Source organism: Liolophura sinensis, chromosome 10, assembly GCF_032854445.1.
Source record: "Liolophura sinensis isolate JHLJ2023 chromosome 10, CUHK_Ljap_v2, whole genome shotgun sequence".
NCBI classification, from domain to species: Eukaryota; Metazoa; Mollusca; class Polyplacophora; order Chitonida; family Chitonidae; genus Liolophura; species Liolophura sinensis.
In genome coordinates this window covers 4,167,424-4,192,510 of record NC_088304.1, presented here as the reverse complement: position 1 = coordinate 4,192,510, position 25,087 = coordinate 4,167,424, and the positions used below count along the sequence as shown (strand labels likewise).

General features: G+C 38.7%; 1 protein-coding gene across 1 annotated transcript; it reads left to right on the top strand.

Annotated features, from left to right (window-relative positions):
* Positions 1-178: 178 nt before the first annotated feature.
* On the top strand, positions 179-24,391 carry LOC135476422 (probable RNA-binding protein 19). The gene is given in 28 exon segments (XM_064756445.1): positions 179-319; positions 940-1,122; positions 1,688-1,822; positions 3,386-3,487; positions 3,668-3,881; positions 4,524-4,582; positions 5,147-5,383; positions 5,829-5,891; positions 6,272-6,350; positions 6,662-6,733; positions 9,279-9,361; positions 9,764-9,878; positions 10,563-10,693; positions 11,443-11,500; positions 13,190-13,244; positions 13,648-13,744; positions 14,093-14,203; positions 14,952-15,152; positions 18,322-18,453; positions 19,526-19,633; positions 19,957-20,023; positions 20,384-20,519; positions 21,805-21,921; positions 22,458-22,530; positions 22,532-22,564; positions 22,963-23,072; positions 23,074-23,084; positions 24,336-24,391. Coding segments are annotated over 28 exon segments (2,874 nt in total). The 5' UTR covers positions 179-283.
* Positions 24,392-25,087: the final 696 nt, after the last annotated feature.

Genomic DNA, 25,087 nt, shown 5'->3' with positions numbered 1-25,087 from the left:
AAATAAAATATTTTTTTGCTATGTTTTGTTTGAAGATAAAATATCCCAAGTGGCCAAATATGTCACTTTGGAAAGCTGGCCAGAATTTGCATGGACAAAACACTATATATTCGTAACGCTTTATTAGTCGACTGTGATATCAGTCAGCCAATCAGGAGCCTGCAATCTGTGTTGTCACATGGTAATGCCATGTGGAGTCGAGTAGAAATACTGGAGTAATTGTTTCTGTGATATCAGCTTATGTCAGCTGTCACTGTCACAGTCGTTACGGGAACACAAGAAGATGTCAAGATTGATAGTGAAGAATCTTCCTAAAGGGGTAAGAAAGAGCAAATAACCTGCATCTGTGACCCCCGAAGATGTACAAAGGGAGATTATGAAAGAGCCAGTTTTCGTGACCATAACATGCCTACTTGCTTGGCTTAAAAACAGTCGATAGAAACAATATCCAAGAGCTGTGATATTACATAAATTAAACCAAATATTGGAGTAAGAAGCACTATGCAAAAGTAAATATAGTCCTGATAACAGGATGACTGTGTTGATTTGAAGATAGGCACAAAATTTCTGAAGATTGCTTGGTAGTTGTGGAATGTAACTCTTGGTATCGAACAACACTGTGTGTTGGGAGAGTTACGGAGAGTAACTGTTTCTAATGTATTGCTCGACGGTAAGCCACATCTACCGTATCTTCGTACAGGCATGAAGTCTTCCCCAGCGTAAATCGATGTCAGCCGAGTGATTGCATAATCTACAAATCTTGTCTGAGCCTCGCCGAACCTAAAACAATCCATGACAACTACCCAAATTCACAAAATAAATCCATTTTCAGAAACTACACCCATTGGGTTAGCTCATGTGGAATGACCCCATGATGATAATTGATCTGAGTAATAGTTAGATTTCACATTGATTTCTTTTTTTTCTTATGTAATTCAGATTAAGGAGGAAAAGCTCAAGACCTTATTTTCAACTCAAGGTAATATTACTGACTGCTCACTGAAGTACACCAAAGATGGCGTTTTCAGAAAGTTTGCCTTTATTGGATTTCAAAATGAGGAGGAAGCAAGGAATGCTCAGAAATATTTTGATAAATCATTCATCAACACCTCAAAAATTCAGGTAATTGTATCTTTTGTTGTCCTTTGTGTTTGTGAGTCCGGTCATTTTGGCAGTGACACATTGTAAGGAAAATCAGTGCTGTTCTACTGTTTCATGTGATAAGTTCTCAAGAACTTTATTCAAAGAGCATTACTTCATAAAAGCATTATGCCTTCATGATGTGTAACATTTGCAGGATATGATTGTTTATCTTTCATGTGATATTCACCATACATGGGAAGATCTGCCAGCAATCCGCGGATCGTTGTGGGCTTTCCCCGGGCTCTGCTCGGTTTCCTCTCACCATAATGCTGGCCGCCATCGTATAAGTGAAATATTCTTGAGTACGGCTAAAACACCAATCAAATAAATAAATCATGTGATATGCACTTTTATTTGTGACTGTAATGATATCTTTATTTTATGCCAGAATTTTGATACAGTCATACTTATGTCTATTGTTGCCTTTTCCTTTTGTCCATGTTTGGATTTTTTAACACTGAGGGTAAAACACAAAATAAAATTGTTGTGACCTTACTAGAAAATGCTTTTGTAGCTTCTCATACCCATATTCTTCACATTCCAGGTCAGTTTGGCCTCAAGCTTCGGTGACAAAGAAAAGCCAAGAGCATGGAGTAAATATGCTAAAGACAGCTCAGCATTTAAGACTCTACACCAAGCAGAGGAAGATGCCAAACAAACGGGCAAAGCAGAAATTCTGGTAAGGACATTAATGACTATACAGGGGCCTTGCTGGCTGAAATGCTGGCTGGCTATGACTGTCAGACCCTCGGGTGTTTTCCAACTGTCCTAGTTCAGGTGGCCTTGCTGGCTGAAATATTTTAAGTGCTGGCTGGCTATGATTATCATTCCTCGGCTGTCATCCAGCTGTCTCAGTTCAGGTGGCCTTGCTGGCTGAAATGCTGGCTGGCTGGCTATGACTGTCAGGCCCTCAGCTGTCATCCAGCTGTCTTAGTTCAGGTGGCCTTGTTGGCTGAAATGCTGGCTGGTTATGACTGTCAGGCCCTTGGCTGTCATCCAGCTGTCTCAGTTCAGGTGGCCGTGCTGGCTGAAATGCTGGCTGGCCATGACTGTCAGGCCCTCGGCTGTCATCCAGCTATCTCAGTTCAGGTGGCAACTTTAAGTCAGGAGGTTTGTGAGATGGTTGGTTTACTCTAATGTCACATCCACCCATATACGTGACAGCAGCAGTGTATTAAGGGAAAATTGTTGAATACCTTGTTAAACACCATTGAAATAAATAAGCTTTCTGGAAGTACACGTATATGTCGAGTTGGCATTTCATGAATCTTGCGAGTTCACGCAGATTGAGACGAAACAGGGCGGGGGCTCTCATGAACTAGCAGGCCTAAAAGGCGGGATTTTCTGGTAACTGCTTACGGCCAGTTGGCCGAACATACAAAATGTGTATTCAGTCTAGCAAGAACCACAAAATCTCGCCTTTTAGCTACGTTAGTTTGCGAGAGCCACCGCCTGTCTCGTCAATATGTGCATGAACTCGCGGGACTCCTGATATGTTGATTCAGCTTACAGCATGTCCCATACCAGCAATCTGAAAAACAGCATCCAAGTCCACAACAGAAGAAAAATGGCTGTAGTTTTGTTGAAATGGAGAACACAGCCCTACACTCGAAGTTAATCTGTAACTTGTTATGGTGGAACAGTAAATCAGGACAGTAAACCACTTTGGAAAATGAACTTCAAGAAGCTGGCCATAATTTTGTTCACATTTGTCTTACCGTAAATGACCATAAAATTTCATCCATGACTAATTTGCCCATTTTTTCTGATTCTAAGAGTTGTATTGATTTTAGAAAGGTGTTTTGAGGTTTGCTTGGGATATGGAATGATATCCTACTGGAAAATTTTAAGTTTCAGCACCAAAAATAATTTTTTGACATTTGTTTGTCTCTTCAAGTGAACTTTTGTGGGCGAAATTTTAGGTCATTTAGGGTAGGTGTCCAAAAATTGCACTTGACCTTGACTAAAAAATTAATGACCATACTTGACCTTGATAAATAATTAATGACCATACACAAAACATGATTTAAAATGTCTGGTAAAGAAATTCTATTTTTTATTCTTCCTGTCCTAAACCTAACCGGAAAAAGAAAGATGACTAAATAAATAAGATGACCTAAAATATGTAGTATTATAAGAGCGGAGACATTTTTTGCATCCGTTGCGTCTGTGTGGTGGGTAGATTGAGACATATTTACTCTTAGTACTTGTATTTCATCTGTGTTGATTTCTTCTTTTTCAGAGTAAAGCGGAAAAAAAGAAAAAAGCCAAAGAAGAAAGAATAAAGGAAATGTTAGGTGATGTAAGTGAAGAATTTTTGTCTTTTATAATTTTGTATCCCAATGTATTTAAGTATGTCCTGTCCGAAGCATTTTGATCGAGTTTTTGAAAATTTAGTTTTTTTGCTGAAATGATTGTGTGCACATAAGATGTTTTCTGCGTAGATGCTTGTTCCCTGGTTAAAATGGCTTTTCGTGTCTATGCCCTTAATTATTTCATTTTACTCATTTCAAATTTTTTACAGCTAAAAGACGATCCAGGATTTGAGGAATTTCTGACAATTCATCAAAATTTAGGAGTTAAATCGACATGGGGAAATGACACAGTGGCAATGCAGCAAACGAAAGGGGAGACAACTGCAGTTGAGATGGATGTGGACGATGACTCTGGTCATTCGTCAGACGAGAGTGACAGAGAAATGGAAGCAAAGCCAATGACTGCAGACAAACAGACTAAAGGTAAAACAACTTTTATTCCAGACATTTGTTTTACATTAATATTGAGGTGTATAAGTTGAGATGATAGATCCAGCTCTACTTATTCAAACCGACACAGGGCACTTTGTTTATCTGCACAGAACTAACCACCGTCTTTTTGTCAGAGAAGGAAATGATTTTTTTTTTTTTTTTTTGATTGGTGTTTTACGCCGTACTCAAGAATATTTCACTTATACGATGGCGGCCAGCATTATGATGGGTGGAAACCGAGCAGAACCCGGGGGAAACCCTCGACCATCCGCAGGTAGCTGACAGACCTTCCCACATGCGGCCGGAGAGAAAGCCAGCATGAGCTGGACTTGAACTCACAGCGACTGTATTGGTGAGAGACTTCTGGGTCATTACGCTGCACTAGCGTGCTAACCAACTGAGCCACGGAGGCCCCAGAAGGAAATGAAATGATCAGAAACTGATATGAGATGGAATTTTCTTGAACCTCTTCACAGGCAAATCTCTTATTTTATTCTCATAATGGATAATGGATAATGCCAAATTCAGATAAATAACACAATTTAAAAAAAATTGAAATAAGACAAGTCTTAAATTTTAAAAAATCTTGAATGTTGGAAAAGGCATGGTTTAATACTTTTAATTTTACTGCAGATAAGTCAAACAAAGAGGAAGACAAAGAAGCAAACAAAAAGGGACTTTCTGACTTAGAGGTAAGGTTTAGTTGCCAAGAGGTTACATGTAGAAATGATGGAAAACGTCAGATACAAGAATCCCAGAATTACAATCCCAGAGTTAGTACATTTCTTCTAGTGCCACGTATGCTATAAAATTTCAAAAATGGAATTCTTGGCTTTTCGATCACTTAGATATATCTTTATCGGGAACAGTTGCTGGGACAGCCCACATTTCTCACAAATTGGCATGGCCTTATGTTATCTTAAATAATGACCCGTCAAAGATTGCTAGACTTCTAAATCTAAGTCGTAAATCTTTTTGAACCCTGGTGTTAGCTCTGTTCCCAAGGGTATCCTTCATATGATTTCAATATTCCCACCTAGCTTCTCTGAGGACTAAAGTAGCACTTTAAGCTGCTGTGGATATTGCCAGACTGCAACATTGTAAGTGTGTGCATGTCTTTATTTGTAAAGAAATAAATTGTTTGTTTTAAGAAAATGAATGTTATGTGCATGTGTCAGTAATAAAATGTGCCTACACCTCTGTTTTAATGTGTCAAAAGTCATTATGAGTACTATTTTTTGTTTTTTACATTGTAGTACCTCAAATCCAAGATGGCGTCTGATGAGCTGGATGAGTCATCATCATCATCAGATGAGGAAGAAGAGAGCTCACCAAAGGGAGGTAACACATCTGGGAATAAACCTGATGACGAGCCATCATCCTCATCTTCCTCAGAAGATGATGTTGATCATAATGATAAAGTGCAGACATCTACAAAGGGCAAGAACCCAGTCAAGGAAAAGGCTGAAGACAAAGCGAGAAGTAAGACAGAGGTATGTATTGGCTTTCAGACCAGTTTTTTTGGTCAGAATTATTGTTAACTGTGTAGCAAGTTGATTTAGAATAAGTAACATTTAGCACACTTGCATGTGTGACTCAAGGGCACACGTAATGCATATACAAGCTTTGGTAAAGTAAAGTAAAGTTATATTTTCTTGTGGCACATTCCCTGTTACTTTTTAGGCATTTCTGTGGAGAATATGCTGTATAATGCATTGAATGCTCTATGGTAGTTTATACAATAATTTGGCTGAACACAACGGATAAGTGACCGGAAACCTAATTTCTCAATGTTGTCGCTAGTTTTGTTTTATTGAAGTGAGTCACTTTTGACATCATGTTGGATCATGTTACATCAAGGATAAAGGCCTTAAGATTTTACAATGTGTACGTTTTAAACACTGACCGTAAAATTAGCGGGTGTTTTTTATATTGCAGGAGAGGGCGCCAGCTCAGAAGACTGTTGTGAAAATGAGAGGCTTTCCAAGCAATGTGGGTGAGGTGAGTATTGCGTGACGTGAGCTGAAAAGTTCTGTCATGGCTGCGTAATGTTAATTTTTAAGTAATTATGATATATAGTATTTCATACAAACAAGAGAATCCTTTTATGTCAAGTTATAGAACGATGTGAATAGAGAAACTTAGGGATTCATACACGTGGATTTTAGACACCGGTATTCGATGGTACAAGTCCGTTAAAAACTGAATATTGAGGTAAAAAAAAACAACTCAATTTTGTGTTTTTGTGGTACAAGTACTCAAATTTTTGGATAAACTGAACTGTATTCGGAATTATATGTGTATAGTGATGAGAGGTCAACTTCATTCACCACCGGCTCCTCAGAACTTTTGACAAAATGTTATACAACTTCATTTTCCAGAAAGCCATCACAGAATTCTTTAAGCCGCTCAAAGTCAAGGAAGTCAAAGTTCCAAAGAATGCCAAAAGACGACCAATGGGTGAGTGCATTAACTTGCACATAAAAAAAGAGTGTGGTGCCTTTGAAAGCCTCTTGAAATGTGTAATACAGCTTTCTCCACCCATAGGCTGGATCACCAAATTTATTTAAGTATGACATTAACCACCAGTCAGATAAATAAATTATTTCAAAACCCTTGATATCTATTTGCAAATGTGAATATTTGAATATATGTGGATTCTTTGTGGTAGGAAATTTTTCCATCCAGGATCGTTTAATATAATAAAGGCATCGGTATCGGATAATAAGACTGTTTACTATTCTAATACCTGTGATATGCCTTTTTTTCAGGTGTAGCATTTATTGAATTTCTGACAGACAAAGACCTGGACCAAGCTTTGAGGAAAAACAAAAACTTTATAGGTAAGCTTGTAACAGTGTCGGGCTGGTTTTTATTGGAGTCAGTAGCCTTGCTGTGTTGTGTACTGTTGTCGGCCTGGTTTTTATTGGAGTCAGCAGCCTTGCAGTGTTGTGTACTTTTGTCGGCCTGGTTTTTATTGGAGACAGCAGCCGTACTGTGTTGTGTACTGTTGTCCGCCTGGTTTTTATTGGAGTCAGCAGCCTTGCTGTGTTGTGTACTGTTGTCCGCCTGGTTTTTATTGGAGTCAGCAGCCTTGCTGTGTTGTGTAGTGTTGTCGACCTGGTTTTTATTGAAGTCAGCAGCGTTGCTGTGTTGTGTACTGTTGTCGGAGTCAGTAGCCTTGCTGTGTTGTGTACTGTTGGCAGCCTGGTTTTTATTGGAGTCAGCAGCCTTGCTGTGTTGTGTACTGTTGTCGGCCTGGTTTTTATTGGAGTCAGCATCCTTGCTGTGTTGTGTACTGTTGTCGGCCTGATTTTGATTGGAGTCAGTAGCCTTGCTGTGTTGTGTACTGTTGGTGGCCTGGTTTTTATTGGAGTCAGGAAACTTGCTGTGTTGTGTACTGTTGGTGGCCTGGTTTTTATTGGAGTCAGTAGCCTTGCTGTGTTGTGTACTGTTGTCGGCCTGGTTTTTATTGGAGTCAGCAGCCTTGCTGTGTTGTGTACTGTTGGTGGCCTGGTTTCATTGGAGTCAGTAGCCTTGCTGTGTTGTGTACTGTTGGCGGCCTGGTTTTTATTGGAGTCAGTAGCCTTGCTGTGTTGTGTACTGTTGGCGGCCTGGTTTTTATTGGAGTCAGTAGCCTTGCTGTGTTGTGTACTGTTGGTGGCCTGGTTTTTATTGGAGTCAGTAGCCTTGCTGTGTTGTGTACTGTTGTCGGCCTGGTTTTTATTGGAGTCAGCAGCCTTGCTGTGTTGTGTACTGTTGGTGGCCTGGTTTCATTGGAGTCAGTAGCCTTGCTGTGTTGTGTACTGTTGGTGGCCTGGTTTTTATTGGAGTCAGGAAACTTGCTGTGTTGTGTACTGTTGGTGGCCTGGTTTTTATTGGAGTCAGTAGCCTTGCTGTGTTGTGTACTGTTGTCGGCCTGGTTTTTATTGGAGTCAGCAGCCTTGCTGTGTTGTGTACTGTTGGTGGCCTGGTTTCATTGGAGTCAGTAGCCTTGCTGTGTTGTGTACTGTTGGTGGCCTGGTTTTTATTGGAGTCAGTAGCCTTGCTGTGTTGTGTACTGTTGGCGGCCTGGTTTTTATTGGAGTCAGTAGCCTTGCTGTGTTGTGTACTGTTGGTGGCCTGGTTTTTATTGGAGTCAGTAGCCTTGCTGTGTTGTGTACTGTTGTCGGCCTGGTTTTTATTGGAGTCAGTAGCCTTGCTGTGTTGTGTACTGTTGGCGGCCTGGTTTTTATTGGAGTCAGTAGCCTTGCTGTGTTGTGTACTGTTGGCGGCCTGGTTTTTATTGGAGTCAGTAGCCTTGCTGTGTTGTGTACTGTTGGCGGCCTGGTTTTTATTGGAGTCAGTAGCCTTGCTGTGTTGTGTACTGTTGTCGGCCTGGTTTTTATTGGAGTCAGTAGCCTTGCTGTGCTGTGTACTGTTGGTGGCCTGGTTTTTATTGGAGTCAGGAAACTTGCTGTGTTGTGTACTTTTGGTGGCCTGGTTTTTATTGGAGTCAGTAGCCTTGCTGTGTTGTGTACTTTTGTCGGCCTGGTTTTTATTGGAGTCAGCAGCCTTGCTGTGTTGTGTACTGTTGTCGGCCTGGTTTCATTGGAGTCAGTAGCCTTGCAGTGTTGTGTACTGTTGGCGGCCTGGTTTTTATTGGAGTCAGTAGCCTTGCTGTGTTGTGTACTGTTGGTGGCCTGGTTTTTATTGGAGTCAGTAGCCTTGCTGTGTTGTGTACTGTTGTCGGCCTGGTTTTTATTGGAGTCAGTAGCCTTGCTGTGTTGTGTACTGTTGGCGGCCTGGTTTCATTGGAGTCAGTAGCCTTGCTGTGTTGTGTACTGTTGGCGGCCTGGTTTTTATTGGAGTCAGTAGCCTTGCTGTGTTGTGTACTGTTGTCGGCCTGGTTTTTATTGGAGTCAGCAACCTTGCTGTGTTGTGTACTGTTGTCGGCCTGGTTGCATTGGAGTCAGTAGCCTTGCTGTGTTGTGTACTGTTGGCGGCCTGGTTTTTATTGGAGTCAGTAGCCTTGCTGTGTTGTGTACTGTTGGCAGCCTGGTTTTTATTGGAGTCAGTAACCTTGCTGTGTTGTGTACTGTTGGCGGCCTGGTTTTATTGGAGTCAGTAGCCTTGCTGTGTTCTATGCTGTTTGAAAGTGGTTAAATTTGTCTTACATGAAGCACATTAGAAATTATTTTCACTTTCCTTTCACTAATGTGGTAGACACATTGACCTTTGCTCTTTGTGTGGAAATGCGTGCCACATGTGGGAAAGTTTGTCACTAAATTGCCAAAGGCAAGTGGTTTACTGTGGACACTCGAAAAAGAAGTAAAATTCCTATTGTTACATATAGCTGCTGAGTGACTTTTCAAACTTATCCTATATCAAACATGTTTTTGTTTCCAGGTGGGAAAAGAGTTTTCTTGAATAAAATCATACAAGATGTAGAAACACCACGGACACAAAAACCTCGTCCTTGGGAACTGAAGGTAATAGGATTTGTCTTTCCCCAAAACCACAGTTTGAATAATACAAGTCATTGATTTTGAAACCTTTTGCCTACTTTATACCATGTCGTTATGCTTTAATACAGACATATTTGAACTTACCCTTGTATTTTGGATAAAGTTTGTCTATTTTCAGTCTTTGTCATTTGTGGTAGGTATATAGGGCTTAGAAAGAAAAAGACAAATGTGTAGTCACAAACTGAGATTAATGTATATTTCAGAAATGCAACCCACAAACAAGAAATCTCCAACAACAACAAACAACAATGCTGTCCTTTCAGCTAAAAATTGAAAAGGAAAAAAAAATTTATCATCTTACAGGGAAAAGAACATAAGTAATGATCAGTTATTGATATTTCTTTATCGTTTTTCTGCATAATGTAGAAATCTGATGATGGAACAGAAGAAGAAGGTATTGTAGAGTCAGGTCGCCTGTATGTCAGGAATTTGGCGTATGTCTGCACCGAGGAGCAGCTGGAGGAACTCTTCAGCAAATACGGTAAATTTGTTCACATTTGTATATGTATATTAGGGCCAAATTGTGTGAGATTTATAGTGAATTTAGTCTCGTCAAATCTTTTTTGTATGTTGCCATGTTTTGTTGTCATGTAGCATGTAAGATGAAAAATTCCAGCCCAAAACCTTCGCGGAATTTTGCTCTCGCCTGCTCACGTGGGGAAATCTGAAGTGTGAAAATCATAAAATCACAGCCAGACCAGGAAGTAATGTGATCTCTTCTGGCACCATCTATGAATGATTTCCGGTAACAAATGACCTGGTTTGCTTCGCCATTGTCTTGGCCAGGGATATGTCTACTATCATTAATGTGCTTGTGCAAAATATAGCTTATCAGGAAAACTTAGTTTTACAGACCAAATGGGAAGGTGGTCTATTTTTTTAATTCCTTGAGGTGTCAGTAGTGTGAAGTAGGACGTTGAGCCAGGGTTGTGTAAAAAATGGGTTGTAGTGCAACGTCTGCAGTGTTAAAATATATATACATCAACTGTAACATTGCCATCATGATGAGGTGAGAAAGAAACATTTGATGTCAGTTAAATGATGCCAGGGTGCTGCAGCTGGGTGTGTGACTGGTGCTCGTTGGTCCCCCTAAATTTTCTCACTGGGTTATGGTTTTTCTGAATGCTGATCAATTCTCATCCTCCCGTTCTCTTCTCTATGTTAGGCCTGCTGACAGAAGTCAATCTACCTGTGGACAAGATAACAAAGAAGATCAAAGGATTTGCTCACATCACCTTCATGATCCCAGAAAATGCTGTAAAGGCTTACACTGAGCTAGATGGAACAGTGTTCTTGGTGAGTTACTCGAGTCTTTTGTACCGCCTAAAGAATGGGTCTGCCTTTCTGTTTCATTAAGCTGCAACATTCTTCTTCCTGCTGTTGATTAAAACCTTGGTCATTGAGGTCGCAGTGTTGAAACTAACTCTTACCGGTTTAGCAGGCTTTAACATGTTCTCACCGCAATATTTTAATTTATTCTTAATAATAAAACGTACATCATTTGCTTGTACATTCTTGTTTGGCTGTAGCTTTTAAATTTAAAATGGGGTTTGTCTGGTAGGTGAGAAAGGGCGATGGTTTACTCAAGGAAATCTGGTTTACTACACCCATTAAAAGAAAAATTGATGTATACATTGATTAAATTTAAGGAAATAAATAAAAAAATATGTTTACAGTGTTTAAATGTGATAAAAGAAACAAAAAAAATTGTTTACAGTGTTAAATGTAATAAAATAAATAATTATAAATAAATAAAATTAAAAGTGCGGTAAATCAAAGTAATTGATTAGTTTTGACATCATGTTTATCTTGTATCGGCTAAAATGTAATAAAATAAATAAATAAATGTCAAAAGTACTGTAAATCAAAATAATTGTCAGCAATCATTATGCCATGTCAGGATTGACGTGAAGAAAAGTATGTAACTTACATGTAGGTCCACAGCAGATTTGACCGTATTAACTAAAGGCAGTAAAGGGTGTGGATATGTAAGGATGGACTTGAGTGTAAACATTCATTGACAGTGTGTGATGTTCACTTTTCAGGGGAGAATGATGCATATTTTACCAGGCAAGCCAAAGAAAGAAGACACACAAATTACAGGTGAATTTAAAGCTTTCAGTACAAACTTTCATTGGACAGACTCCCCATGGGAACTGTTCCAAACTGAAATTCTTAGCTATACCCATCCTACCTAACATGAAGTTAGGAGACCCGGGATCAAATCCAGGCCGGGTCATACCAAAAACTTAAAAAAGTACTGCCTCGCTTGGCGCTCAGCACTGAGAAGCTAGGAAACGCGACTGGTTGGCCTGGTGTCAGTATAATGTGAGTGGGTCAGGTGTCATGTCTGGTGTCTTCAGCACGATACCTCCGTGGCAGCAGCATTTTGGCAGCATGTACTCACCCCGAGTGGAAAGGTCTGCCAGCAACCTGCAGATGGTCGAGGGTTTCCCCCGGGCTCTGCCTGGTTTCCTCCCACCATAATGCTGGCTAATATTCTTGAGTACGGCATAAAACACCGATCAGATCAGATCAGATCAGATCAAATCAGATCATATTATACATGCAACCAACGTGTCCAGTATACAATCTACATGCAACCGTGTCCAATAAACAATCTACGTGCAACCAACGTGTCCAGTATACAATCTACATGCAACCAATGTGTCCAGTATACAATCTACATGCAACCAATGTGTCCAGTATACAATCTACATGCAACCAACGTGTCCAATATACATATTTTACATGCAACCAACGTGCCCAATATACAATCTACTTGGAACCAATGTGATGGATAGCGTGCAAGTACATCACATTCACCCAGGATCCTGTCACCAATGCTGAGTTCCTGAGTTCAAGTCCAGCTCATGTGGCTTCCTCTCCGGTCGTAAGTGGAAAGGTCTGGCAGCGACCTACGGATGGTCATGGGTTTCCCCGGACTCTGCCTGGTTTCCTCCCACCATAATGCTGGTCGCCATCGTAAAAGTGAAATATTCTTCAGTACGGCGTAAAAGATCAAATAAATAAATAAATAAACTTGTCAATAATGCGATCGCTGTGAGTTCAAGTCTTCTCGCTGGTCGAACGTGGGAAGGTCTGTCAGCAACCTGCAGATGGTTGTGGGTTTCCTGTGGCGTCTGCCAGCTTTTCTTCCACCATAATGCTGGCTGCTGTTGTATAAGTGGAATAAGTAGGCTAAAACACCAGTCAGGTAGATAATTATATAAGTGCAATCTACCTGTACGATACACTGACTGATCGAAATAAGTGTCAGTTTACTGTGACTTTGTGGGATATGTCTGGATGTGATGAATCAGAGAGGCAGCACTATTACTGTTATATCATTTCAGTGTTATTGAAAAAATCTGATCCCCTCTCTCCCACCTAAAAATAAAAAACATTTCTGTGACATTTGTGATAATTTCAGGCCAACAGTGACAAACTGTGACAAAGGAAATTGAATGTCAGTATTTTAATTTGTCCTTCATTTGAAAAGCCACTTAATGGAGATATTGGATCTAGAACTTACTGTAACAAAAATGTGATAGATATAACAATGGTGTTACATTATGTCCTCTGAGTGTCCTTGTTAATGATTTGTATAAATTTGACTGAATGTTGAAGAACAGTAGTAACGCCATTGCACTATACATACATAGAGGTACATATACTTCTGTCCACTTTCAAAAATCACACGCTACGTAAGTGCAATTAGATTGTAATAATTGAAGTCAAAATGTGATGATCAGGCTTTACTGACTGATCTTTTTTTTATTACTACATTAGAAAACTCATCTTATAAGAAGCAAAAGGCAGCAAAGCAGAAAGCTACAGCAAACAGGTAAGTGCAAAATCATTTTTATGACATGTAAGATGCTTTGATTTGTTTCTGGTAATTTAGACTCAAAATCTTTACAACATGCCTGTCAAATGGGTTATTTTATAGCTTATTTTCCTAGGGTATAAACCTAGGAGACCAGTTGTCATTAAAGTGGAGATTTTTATTGAAAAATTGAAATTAACAACAAAAAGGGAAAAGGTTTAAAGAAATAGGTGTAGCAACCAAGAATGTGTATTGCAATTTGAATCTTCCTTTTGATTTATAAAACAGTGTTTCATGCCATATTCAAGAATATGCGACAATGCAATGTCCCTTTTAATCATAAAGACAGAAGGTTTTATTTGTTGTAACAAGAAGTTAAAAATGAAACCGGAGTAAGTTGAAAACTGTAACTTATCCACAGCTCACACAATTGGAATGCCCTTTTCCTGGGAGCTAATGCAGTTGCAGATGTTATGGCAGACAAATATGGCACTTCTAAAAGTCAAATTCTAAATGTGGTAGGTCAAGCTTTTTTTTATATGTCGGAATTTTTTTTTGTTTAAACAAAAAATAAGCTGGATTATGCCCAATATTGATTTTTAAAGATCTTTATAATCAGTTAAGAAATTTGTTTAAAACAGTTAACAATTAATTGTAATCATCAGTCATTTGTTGTTATTTTCCTGATTTTTTGTTTTAAAAGGCTGGAGTTTGTCTAATAAGGATTTCGTTACATCTATAATTAACAATTATCTGTATTCGCTAAGAAATTTGTAGAATGGTTCAAAATTCTGTGTAGCCATCATTTCTGTGGCATGCAAATCAAGAAGCCTGTGAGGTAGTTATTTACCTGTCCTCTTTCTCAGGACACCAGTCAGAGTTTAGGGGTGAGGATGGCCCTGGGGGAGACGCAGGTTGTTTCAGAAACACGAGATTTCCTGACAGAGAACGGTGTACAGCTGGACTGTTTCAGCCAGGTATGTGGGTTTGAAGGTGATCACAGATCCAGCTCTCTGGACATGGAGGTACATATTGATGATTCGATGAAGCAGCTTGATAAATGCCTCTTTAGGATACTGCTCCAGAGAGTGCAAATTTTTTTTTGACTGACATCAGTTTGTTTTTCTCCATATATAAAGGGGAAGGTACATATAGACATAGACTGAACGTATCTAGAATTAGAAAGTTGGGCTCGAGTAACCAGGTGAGAAGTAGAAAAAGTGCAAAAGCATATTCATTGCATTTCCTTAGGAATTCCTCACTTATTATCATTTTATTTTCTCTTTTATGGGCTGGACGACACTAAAAGATCCAAAAATGAAATTTGAAATACCCCTAATAGTACACCTTTTTGTTTTGCCAAATGTTAATGATTTTTTGTGTTTCTAGGCTTTCTCGTCATGTAAATATAACTTAAAGAGGAATACTTTCTGGAATCGTCTGCAATTTCCACAATTAAGAGGATTTTCAAGATTAAGTTTTATGAATAATATGGGTACCCTTTCGATTCGCAAACTTTCAATTATACCATTTGTATGTACATTTATGCAAATAACACAAAAAATATGAAAATGTTATCTTTTGGGATCCCAGACTTCTCATCCCTAACCCTTGAGAAGGTTTCAAAAAACACCTGAATCAGGCTCTAAGAAGAGTTTTTTTTCAACTCTGAGTTAAAAAGTGGCCCACTTATAGCATTTAATTCCAGTTTTGACGCTTTTTCAGCCGTCTGCTGCTCGGAGTAAAACTGTGATCCTTGTGAAGAATTTGCCAGTGGGCACAAGGTCAGAAGAGCTCAGAGATGTGTTTTCCAAATATGGTGGTGTTGGGCGAGTAGTTTTACCTCCCTCTGGCATCACGGCTGTTGTCGAATTCCTGGAACCTTCAGAAGCTAGAGCAGCATTCACAAAGCTTGCATACACCAAGGTATAGTGATTTTCTGGAGTCGGTGTCATGTATCTGTTAGAAGTAAGGACAGAAAGCGAAGAATTTTGTTAATATATCATTCAAAACTAATATACTGTGTTTCACATAAAATTTTGCATTTTTAAAGTGACATATTCTCCACTTAAGACTTTATTTGGAAGTTTGATTAAAATTTCTTGTCAGAAAAAACTTAAATGTTGGCATTAAAACTATCATTTTGATGTGTCAGAGCAAACTTAAGGTGAAACACACTAAGTAATACCAGTTTGTTTTCTGTATAAAAAGTTGTCTTCATTAAATCAGTAATAGAGCCATGGTTATGTTCATGTATTTGATATGACAATCTGATATATATATCTATATATCTATATATATATATATATATATATATATATATATATATAAGATGTATGAAAATTTGCTTTGCATTTATCTTCATTTGATTTCTTTAAATTTTTGTAATACATTATGTATATATCATAAGTTGTCCGCAGGTTGGGAAAGGTAAGTGGGGATTTTGAAATTTTAAAATATCACATCCGTTTGGCCTCCGTAATGACCCAGGAGCCTCTCACCAATGCGGTCGCTGTGAGTTCAAGTCCAGCGCATGCTGGCTTCCTCTCCGGTCGTAAGTGGGAAGGTCTGCTAGCAACCTGCGGATGGTCGTGGGTTTCCCCCTGGGCTGTGCCCGGTTTCCTCCCACCATAATGCTGGCTGCTGTTGTATAAGTGAAATATTCTTGAGTACGGCGTAAAACACCTATCAAATAAATAAATAAATAAATCAGGTTAGAAACTTTTCCTTCTACATGCATCTTGTAACTATTTTCCGAAGAAAAGATGAAAAAGTCCAAGCATAAAGAGTGTGCTTTTCAGAATGCATGCGTCAGAACTACTCCTATAGAGATTAAGAGATTAAAGATGAGTGTTTAATCCTGCCTTTGATTAACAAGTCTGTCTTAATCCCCATATCCTGCTAAAGATCACACCCATCACCACACCTGTCTGTTGTTGAGGATTACATGACTACAAAGATTGACTGCTTGAAACCCTCGGGTTTAGGCCTACACGGCTGACAAGTTTCATTCAAATTCTTAGTCTGAGTTAGTACACACAGTGAGGTATTTTCAACTCTGCATAACATGTAATGTGACAACAATCTCGCATTTAACTGTGGCTATAGACCGTACAACATGGTCTAAAGTCTCCAACTGTTACATTTCAAATAATTTATTTATATTCGTTTGAAAAAGGAAATGAATGACACAGCAAGCAAGACTTGAGTTTCGTTCTAGTCCGCTGGTTAAAGCTCTTGACTTTTGAGTCATTGTTTTGATTAGGTGGATCACATTCTACATGTATTTGCTCAACCGGCTGACTGTTCAGTCATATGCCATAGGTAAGTGCATGTACACGCTGTGTCAATTAAGGCATACGCGCCTAGAACTTGAGATATAAGCTGGTGTGAATTTTGGGGCGATCAACACAATAACGCCTTGCCGGCAAGCGCTTGGCAGCTGTGTAATTCTCCTTATACATATGCAGCCACGAGAATATACGATTGCTGTTATATCGAGAAATGAACACGGCAACCACGTGTTGTCTGTAATTGTCTTGGACTTGATGTTTCTGGTAAATGAGTGACCAGTATTGGTCATCTACTTCCAAACACAGTCACAAGCACACAGCAATGCTGGATGACCGACAGATGTTGTACAAGGTCGCTTGGCACATAGGCATTTACATGTCAGACCTCCGGCAGTGCGAGATGTGTGTCTTACACGAGCTGGATTACGCCCAGTCTCCCCATTTCCCTGTCATGGATTCATCCAAGACTTCTTTGAAAGTTTTAGTGCCCTCTGCTTGTGAAAAGGCTGCGGAAATACGGTATTGTTTTTTCCACAGTTCAAGCATGTTCTTTTGTACCAATGACATTTTTCACTCTTTGTTCACAGTTCAAGCATGTTCCTTTGTACCAATGACATTTTTCATTCTTTGTTCCACAGTTCAAGCATGTTCCTTTGTACCAGTGACATTTTCCATTCTTTGTTCCACAGTTCAAGCATGTTCCTGTGTACCAATGACATTTTTCATTCTTTGTTCCACAGTTCAAGCATGTTCCTGTGTACCAATGACATTTTCCATTCTTTGTTCCACAGTTCAAGCATGTTCCTATGTACCAGTGACATTTTCCATTCTTTGTTCCACAGTTCAGGCATGTTCTTTTCTACCAGTGACATTTTCCATTCTTTGTTCCACAGTTCAAGCATGTTCCTGTGTACCAGTGACATTTTCCATTCTTTGTTCCACAGTTCAAGCATGTTCCTGTGTACCAATGACATTTTCCATTCTTTGTTCCACAGTTCAAGCATGTTCCTATGTACCAGTGACATTTTCCCTTCTTTGTTCCACAGTTCAAGCATGTTCTTTTCTACCAATGACATTTTCCATTCTTTGTTCCACAGTTCAAACATGTTCCTGTGTACCAATGACATTTTCCATTCTTTGTTCCACAGTTCCAGCATGTTCCTGTGTACCAGTGACATTTTCCATTCTTTGTTCCACAGTTCAAGCATGTTCCTGTGTACCAGTGACATTTTCCCTTCTTTGTTCCACAGTTCAAGCATGTTCCTGGGTACGAGTGACATTTTCCCTTCTTTGTTCCACAGTTCAAGCATTTTCTTTTCTACCAGTGACATTTTCCATTCTTTGTTCCACAGTTCAAGCATGTTCCTGTGTACCAATGACATTTTCCATTCTTTGTTCCACAGTTCAGGCATGTTCCTATGTACCAGTGACATTTTCCCTTCTTTGTTCCACAGTTCAAGCATGTTCCTATGTACCAGTGACATTTTCCATTCTTTGTTCCACAGTTCAAGCATGTTCCTATGTACCAGTGACATTTTCCCTTCTTTGTTCCACAGTTCAAGCATGTTCCTGTGTACCAGTGACATTTTTCACTCTTTGTTCCACAGTTCAAGCATGTTCCTGTGTATCATTGACATTTTTCACTCTTTATTCAACATGTTCCTTCGTACCATGGACATTTTTCACTCTTTGTTCCACAGTTCAAGCATGTTCCTATGTACCAGTGACATTTTCCATTCTTTGTTCCACAGTTCAAGCATGTTCCTTTGTACCATTGACACTTTTCACTCTTTGTTCCACAGTTCAAGCATGTTCCCTTGTACTTAGAATGGGCACCAATGGGAGCTTTGAAACCAAGACCAAATTCACAACCATCAACAAGTACAAAGAGTGAAGACGAGGAAGGGAAGAACATAGATGTAGAAGATGCTAAGGTAAAGTTCTGACCATGAACTTCAGGCAAAAGTCCTGTCTCAAAAGAAAAGATGTGACAAATAGCCGAGATGTCAGCTTTTTGAACAAACTGCCCTTTCCATATCATTCTCTTTGTAAGATATATTTATTTGTTTGATTTGAGTTTTATGCAGTACTCAAGACTGTTTCACTCGTAGGACAATCACCAGCATTATGGTGGGAGGAAATTTATTTGAAAGAAGGCGCAAGTCAAAGCCATGCATTTGAAGTGCTTGCCCTGCAACTGTGGGACACACAAGGTTCAGTTTTAATTTTTATAGAACCCTTTGTCTCCATTTGGTCTAAAAACTTTAGTGGGCAATGAAAGTTTGTCACGTCTCATTAGGATGTTTTGGGTGGTTTTATATACTTCCGTTAGTATTCCATAATAATTCTCTTTTGGATGAAAATCAATGCGTCACATGAAAAGTCTCACCTTCTTGCCAAGCATAGGTTTTCTCCCGGCACTCCAGGTACTCCGGCTTCCTTCCAGCACTCCAGTTTCTTTCTGACACTCTGGCTTCCTTCAGGCGCTCCACTTTCCTTCATGGAACTCCGGTTTCCTTCATGGAATTCCAGTTTCCTTCAGCCATCCCTTTTTTCTTCAGGCACTCTGGTTTCCTCTGAGCACTCCAGTTTTCTCTTGCCACTCTGGTTTCCTCCACTACGACAACTGAGTGAGTAAGAGAAATACTCCGGAGTACAACCATAATTAACAAATTAAATATTTAACAGTGTCTGGTATTTGGACACTGCACTGTCACTAAATCCTTTTGGAGATGTAATGGGTGTACATGTACGGTTGGTGTACAAACTAGTATGTAAAACATAAGAAAATTAAGAAGATTTTTGATGTCACGATTATCTGGTTTGCATGTGCAATATTTGGATACTGGATACTGTATTTCCTTGGGTCTGTCGGCAGTTAGATTGGTGGAATGGCTGCTGAGAAAATCAAAGCAAAGACTTAAATACAGGTCATAGTGATATCAGGCTATAGTGATATCTCTCAGGGGATGTCTCAGTCATTCACTGTACGATTTTGATTGACAGACAAAGAAGGACAATGATAGCGATAGTGAAGAGGAGGCCACGCCCCAGGGAAATGTTCTGTTCGTGAAAAATCTGAATTTTGAAACACGAGAGGATGGATTGAGAAAGGTTTGGTTCAGAAAAATGCTCTGAGGATATAAATCATAAAATAATGTACTCATTTCTTTGATAGAATGATTCTGAAAATCACAAAGAAATATATAGTTAGAAACTATTTATAAACTGGACATCTACAATGTTATTATGTAAGGTAATAAATGGTCACTTCATTCAGTAACTATTGTATAACGTTTGTAGTTATAATTCTGTTTTTGTTGATAAATGAGTGGTATGATTCAGCTCTGTTTCTTCATCCTCCGAAAAGTAGTTTTATCTAAGATTCCAGAATGATGAGCTAATTCTATCTAATTCAATATTCGTTGAAACTTCAGTTGTTTGAAAAATGTGGTCCACTAAGAAGTGTGACTGTGGCAAAGAAGAAAGACATGAAAAACCCAGGTAATAAAGATTGTTTGGATGTGTTGTTTTTCATTTCTTTAAAATAAATAAATGTAAAGTGGTATTGAAAGTGGTTTAAAAGTTAAATTCTGAAGATACAGGAATGTGGATAAATACTTCAGACATTTAGATCAGTTAGCTCTGGTTTAATGTCCTACAGTCACGATCAGTTATGGTTTGTGTCTTCTTATATTAAATAGAAGTGAAATTGTTTTTTGTATTTTGTATATATTGTATTATGTCAAATTTATGTTTTTATTATGCAAAATTCTTTCTCATTATGTCAAATTCGTTTTCATTATGCGATATTCTTTTTCATTGTGTAAAAATCTTTCATTATGTAAAATACTTTTTCACCAGGTGAGTTCCTGTCGATGGGTTATGGGTTTGTGGAGTACAAGACACAAGCTGGCGCTCAAAAAGCACTGAAGGAATTGCAGTATGCTGATCTGGATGGCCACCAGGTGGCGCTGAAGGTCTCAAATAGAGTGACGCTGTAAGTGATTTCACATGCTTGTGTCTTTTGCACCCAAGTTAAGACCCCTAGACCTTGACCCTTGATTTGGCTTTGACTTTACATCGTATGATTTGTGGAAACTGCTGACATAGTTTCCTTCCAGTCCCTGTAAGTTTCCTTCCGGTCCCTACCAATTTTCTCCAGTCATTGCCAGTTTCCTCCAGCCCCTGTCAGATTCCTCATGTCATTGCCATTTTCCTCCAGTCCCTACCAGTTTCCTCCAATCCCTATCAGTTTCCTCAAGTCCCTGCCAGTTTCCTCTAGTCCCTGCCAGGTGCCACCAGTCCTTTCCAGTTACCTCCAGTCCCAGTCAGTTTTCTCCAGCCCCTGCCAGTTTCCACCACTTCCTGTCAGTTACCTCCAGTCCCTGCCAGTTTCTTCCATCCCCTGCCAGTTTCCACTGGTGCCTGCTGGTTTCTTTTAGTACCTGTTGGTTTCCTCCAGTCTCTGCTGGTTTCCTCCAGTTATAAAGCTGACATGTAAGTGAAGTACCCTGTAAGCACAAAAAATAGGCGAAAATGTCAGTAGGCATATATCTGCCTTGAGTAACACATAAAGTGTAGTCAAACATCGTTTGAGGTATACTTTGAGCATTTAAGTGTAGTCAAACATCAGCTGAGGTATACTTTGAGCATTTAAATGCAGTGACACATCAGCTGAGGTATACTTTGAGCATTTAAATGCAGTGACACATCAGCTGAGGTATACCTTGAGTACCACAACTGCAGCCAAACATCATCTGAGGTATACCTTCAGCACTATAAGTGTAGTCCAGCATCAGATTTGCTATGCCTTGAGTACCGTAAGTGCGGTCATACATTGAGTAAGTTATGCTTTGAGTACCGCAAGCGTAGTCAAAGATCAGATGTGCCATACCTTGAGTATGGCTCAAGGTATACTTTGAGTACAGTAAGTGTTGTCAAACATCGACTGAGGGTATACCTTGATCAGTGAAGTGTAGTCAAATAACATTGAATTAAATATTAATTTATTTGATTTGTGTGTTGTGGTGGGAACATTATGGTGGGAGGAAACTGGGCGGGTCGTATCAGAGGTGGAAATGATAATCGCATCTGGTGGGTTGTCATTTCCACCTTTCATGGGAGCAATATAAGTGGTATTCAACTTGATTGTGTAGTATTCTTTGCGTTATTTATAATTTGATAATATGATGATTTGGTGTAGGAAATCCTGACATATCACTATTATAGCTGTATATTGTATATTTATGTTGTTCTCATGTATCTGTTTACTGATTTTACAGACAACCAGAAGGTACAGGCAGAAAGAAACAAAAAGATGTGAAGCAGAAATCGACCAAAATCCTTATCCGCAATATTCCGTTTGAAGCCAAGTCCCTTGAAATTTTGGAACTGTTCAAGTAAGGACTGATCTTCAAACCTTGACAGCCTGTATGTTTATAGTGGCATTTCCCATGCTTGTTTGTGACGCAAAATCCCTTTGTTGGACAAAATTAACCTCATATTACATTTGCTTAACTTTACCTCAAATTACATTTTCTTTCATTATTCTCGTATTACATATACTTAAATTAACCTCATATTAGATTTGCTTAAATTAACCTCGTATTACATTTTCTTACATTATCCTCGTATTACATTTGCTTAAATTAACCTTTTATTACATATACTTAAGTTAATCTCGTATTTACATTTGCTTAAATTAACCTCGTATTACATTTGCTTAAATTAACTCCATATCACATTTATTAAGATTAACCTTGTATTATATTTGTATTGGTGAAAGAAAAAAATTATCTGTAATAATTTTAACGTCAGACTATGCTTGCTGTCATTATACTAGTGAAATATTCTTTAGTGTTAAATTCACCTATAATGGTATGGTTCAAATCCTGGGTAATTCCAACTTATTTTGATTTTGATTTATATTTTGTAGAGTATTTGGAGAATTGAAATCAGTTCGTTTACCAAAAAAGCTTGGTGGGACTGCACGGCATCGGGGATTTGGTTTTTGTGGATTTTCTCACCAAACAAGATGCGAAGGTAAATTGTTTAGACTGCCTTAGCACTTACCAGAGAATTTTAATATATTCACTGACAGCATTTTTATGGCCAATTTGTGAGAATGGCATATATGGTTTTCACATAAGTTTTTTTTTAAATGCATTATTATGTGAATTATTTGTGAATTAAAGCCAAACATGATTAAAAATTGTTGGTTTTTAAGGATTAATATTTGTGATGATTACTGATGTTAACTTTGCAGGTTCACTGTTGCGGCACAGGTTTGTGGTTTACATCACACATAAACCTGTCCATCATCAGATAAATGGAACACTCTTGAGGAGGACATTTAACACCAAGCAAATAAGTAAATAAAATACATAAAGCAGTTTGCGTGCAATATGGAGATATGATTGTCTGTCTGATTCTGTCACCAGAGGGCGTTTAATGCGCTTTGCCACAGCACCCATTTGTACGGGCGTCGTCTTGTCCTGGAGTGGGCAGAGGCTGAGGAGAATATCGAAGATCTGCGGAAAAAACGGCGGAGCATTTCATGATGGTAGGAGAACCCCTACATTGAAACAAACATTCATAAACTAGCCGTGAACCAAAATGAACATTATGCGTCAGTAAGTTATTTCAAGATCAATTCCCAAGGTGATGTTGCACACAAAGCACCAAAGAACTAAGACAGTATATAAAGTACGAAATGAGAAGGAAACATTCAAACAGGAGCAGTTTGTTGAAGGCTCAGTAATGGGTTTTTTCGCATATGAAAACAAAACTACATTGGTTGGATTGTCCAGTTTCAGGGCTTCACAAAAAGTATAATTTTATCAGTCAACACAGAATAATGGTTTTCGAATATCCTTGAAACACCTTGCAAACATGTGAAAATGTTGAAGAGTTATAATACTGGCGTTGGTTTGTGGTTAACTTACCTGTATATTGGACAATATTAATTATTAGGGTTTTAATCCACCTTAAACCCACAGGTCATTTCACACTAATTAACCAATCAAGGTCTGTTAGTCATTCAAGTAAGGATTCTCTGTCAACCAATCAATTATTACCCATGTCAAACAACCAAGCAGTCAAGTTATTTATTTTTTGATCTGTGTTTTATGTCGTACTCACCAATATTTACTTATATGGTGGTGGCCAGCATTATGATGGGAAGAAACCGGGTAGCAAGCAATGAACCTGTTTGCTAATCTCATCATTTTTGTTAGCCACCATCCAGTTGGTACCTCTGTTTTTCATCAGAGATATAGCGAAAAAAAAAAAAAAATTATTTGTGATGTATGTATTGTCCTGTATGTATTGAATCTGTTTGGGCTCATTGGCTTACAGACCTAAAGTGTTCTCACTACTGGAGGCAAAGAAAACACTAAAATAAAGTATATATCAGATGAAAAAAACCATTGTACACTGCAAGGAAAATAGTTTGAACACTTTTTTTTATAATTTTGCTGAATAAAATAGTTTAAAATGGTTTAATTCTTTGGTGATCTGTAGTGACCCAGAGGATATCATTGTGGTCAGATCATTTCTTTTTGCTTGAAATAGTTTCTTTTAAGGTTTCCTTTAAGCTTTGTAATTGCATTTATCAATCGTTACGTAAATGCATTTTTTATTGCATGTATAGGCCAATTTTGAAATAATAAATTGCACTAGTCTTATACTCATTGTTTAATGCTCTCTCATCTGACATTTATTTCATGTTGGTATGTTCTTTGCCCTTAAAACCCAATGGCCATCTCTGTCTTATGCATGACTTAATGATGACAGGTGTTTTATTTTGTTTTAGATTCCCCCAGAAAGCGGTTAAAGAAATCAGAAATGCTGAGTGCTTTGGGTGAATGATGTGGTGATGTGGCGGTGGGTTTATGGTGATGTAGGTTGGATATGATTCTGCACTAGCTTCAAAGTCAATGTTCATCTGACCGTAGTGTCGCACGGCTTGAACATTTGGGTAAAGCAATGACTGGGGTCGGATTGAGGGAGACCAGAAAAAGTACCAAGCTTGTGTATGGTCTAGAATGGTGTGAAAGTTACACATAAACCCTGGTGACTAGAAGGATTCAGTGGAGATCATGTCTCCAAATTATATCTTAAAGGATACATGAAATGTGTGTGGTGTAGAATGGTGTGAAAGTTACACATAAACCCTGGTGACTAGAAGGATTCAGTGGAGATCATGTCTCCAAATTATATCCTAAAGGATACATGAAATGTGTGTGGTCTAGAATGGTGTGAAAGTTACACATAAACCCTGGTGACTAGAAGGATTCAGTGGAGATCATGTCTCCAAATTATATCTTAAAGGATACATGAAATGTGTGTGGTGTAGAATGGTGTGAAAGTTACACATAAACCCTGGTGACTAGAAGGATTCAGTGGTGATCATGTCTCCAAATTATATCTTAAAGGATACATGAAATGTGTGTGGTCTAGAATGGTGTGAAAGTTACACATAAACCCTGGTGACTAGAAGGATTCAGTGGAGATCATGTCTCCAAATTATATCTTAAAGGATACATGAAATGTGTGTGGTCTAGA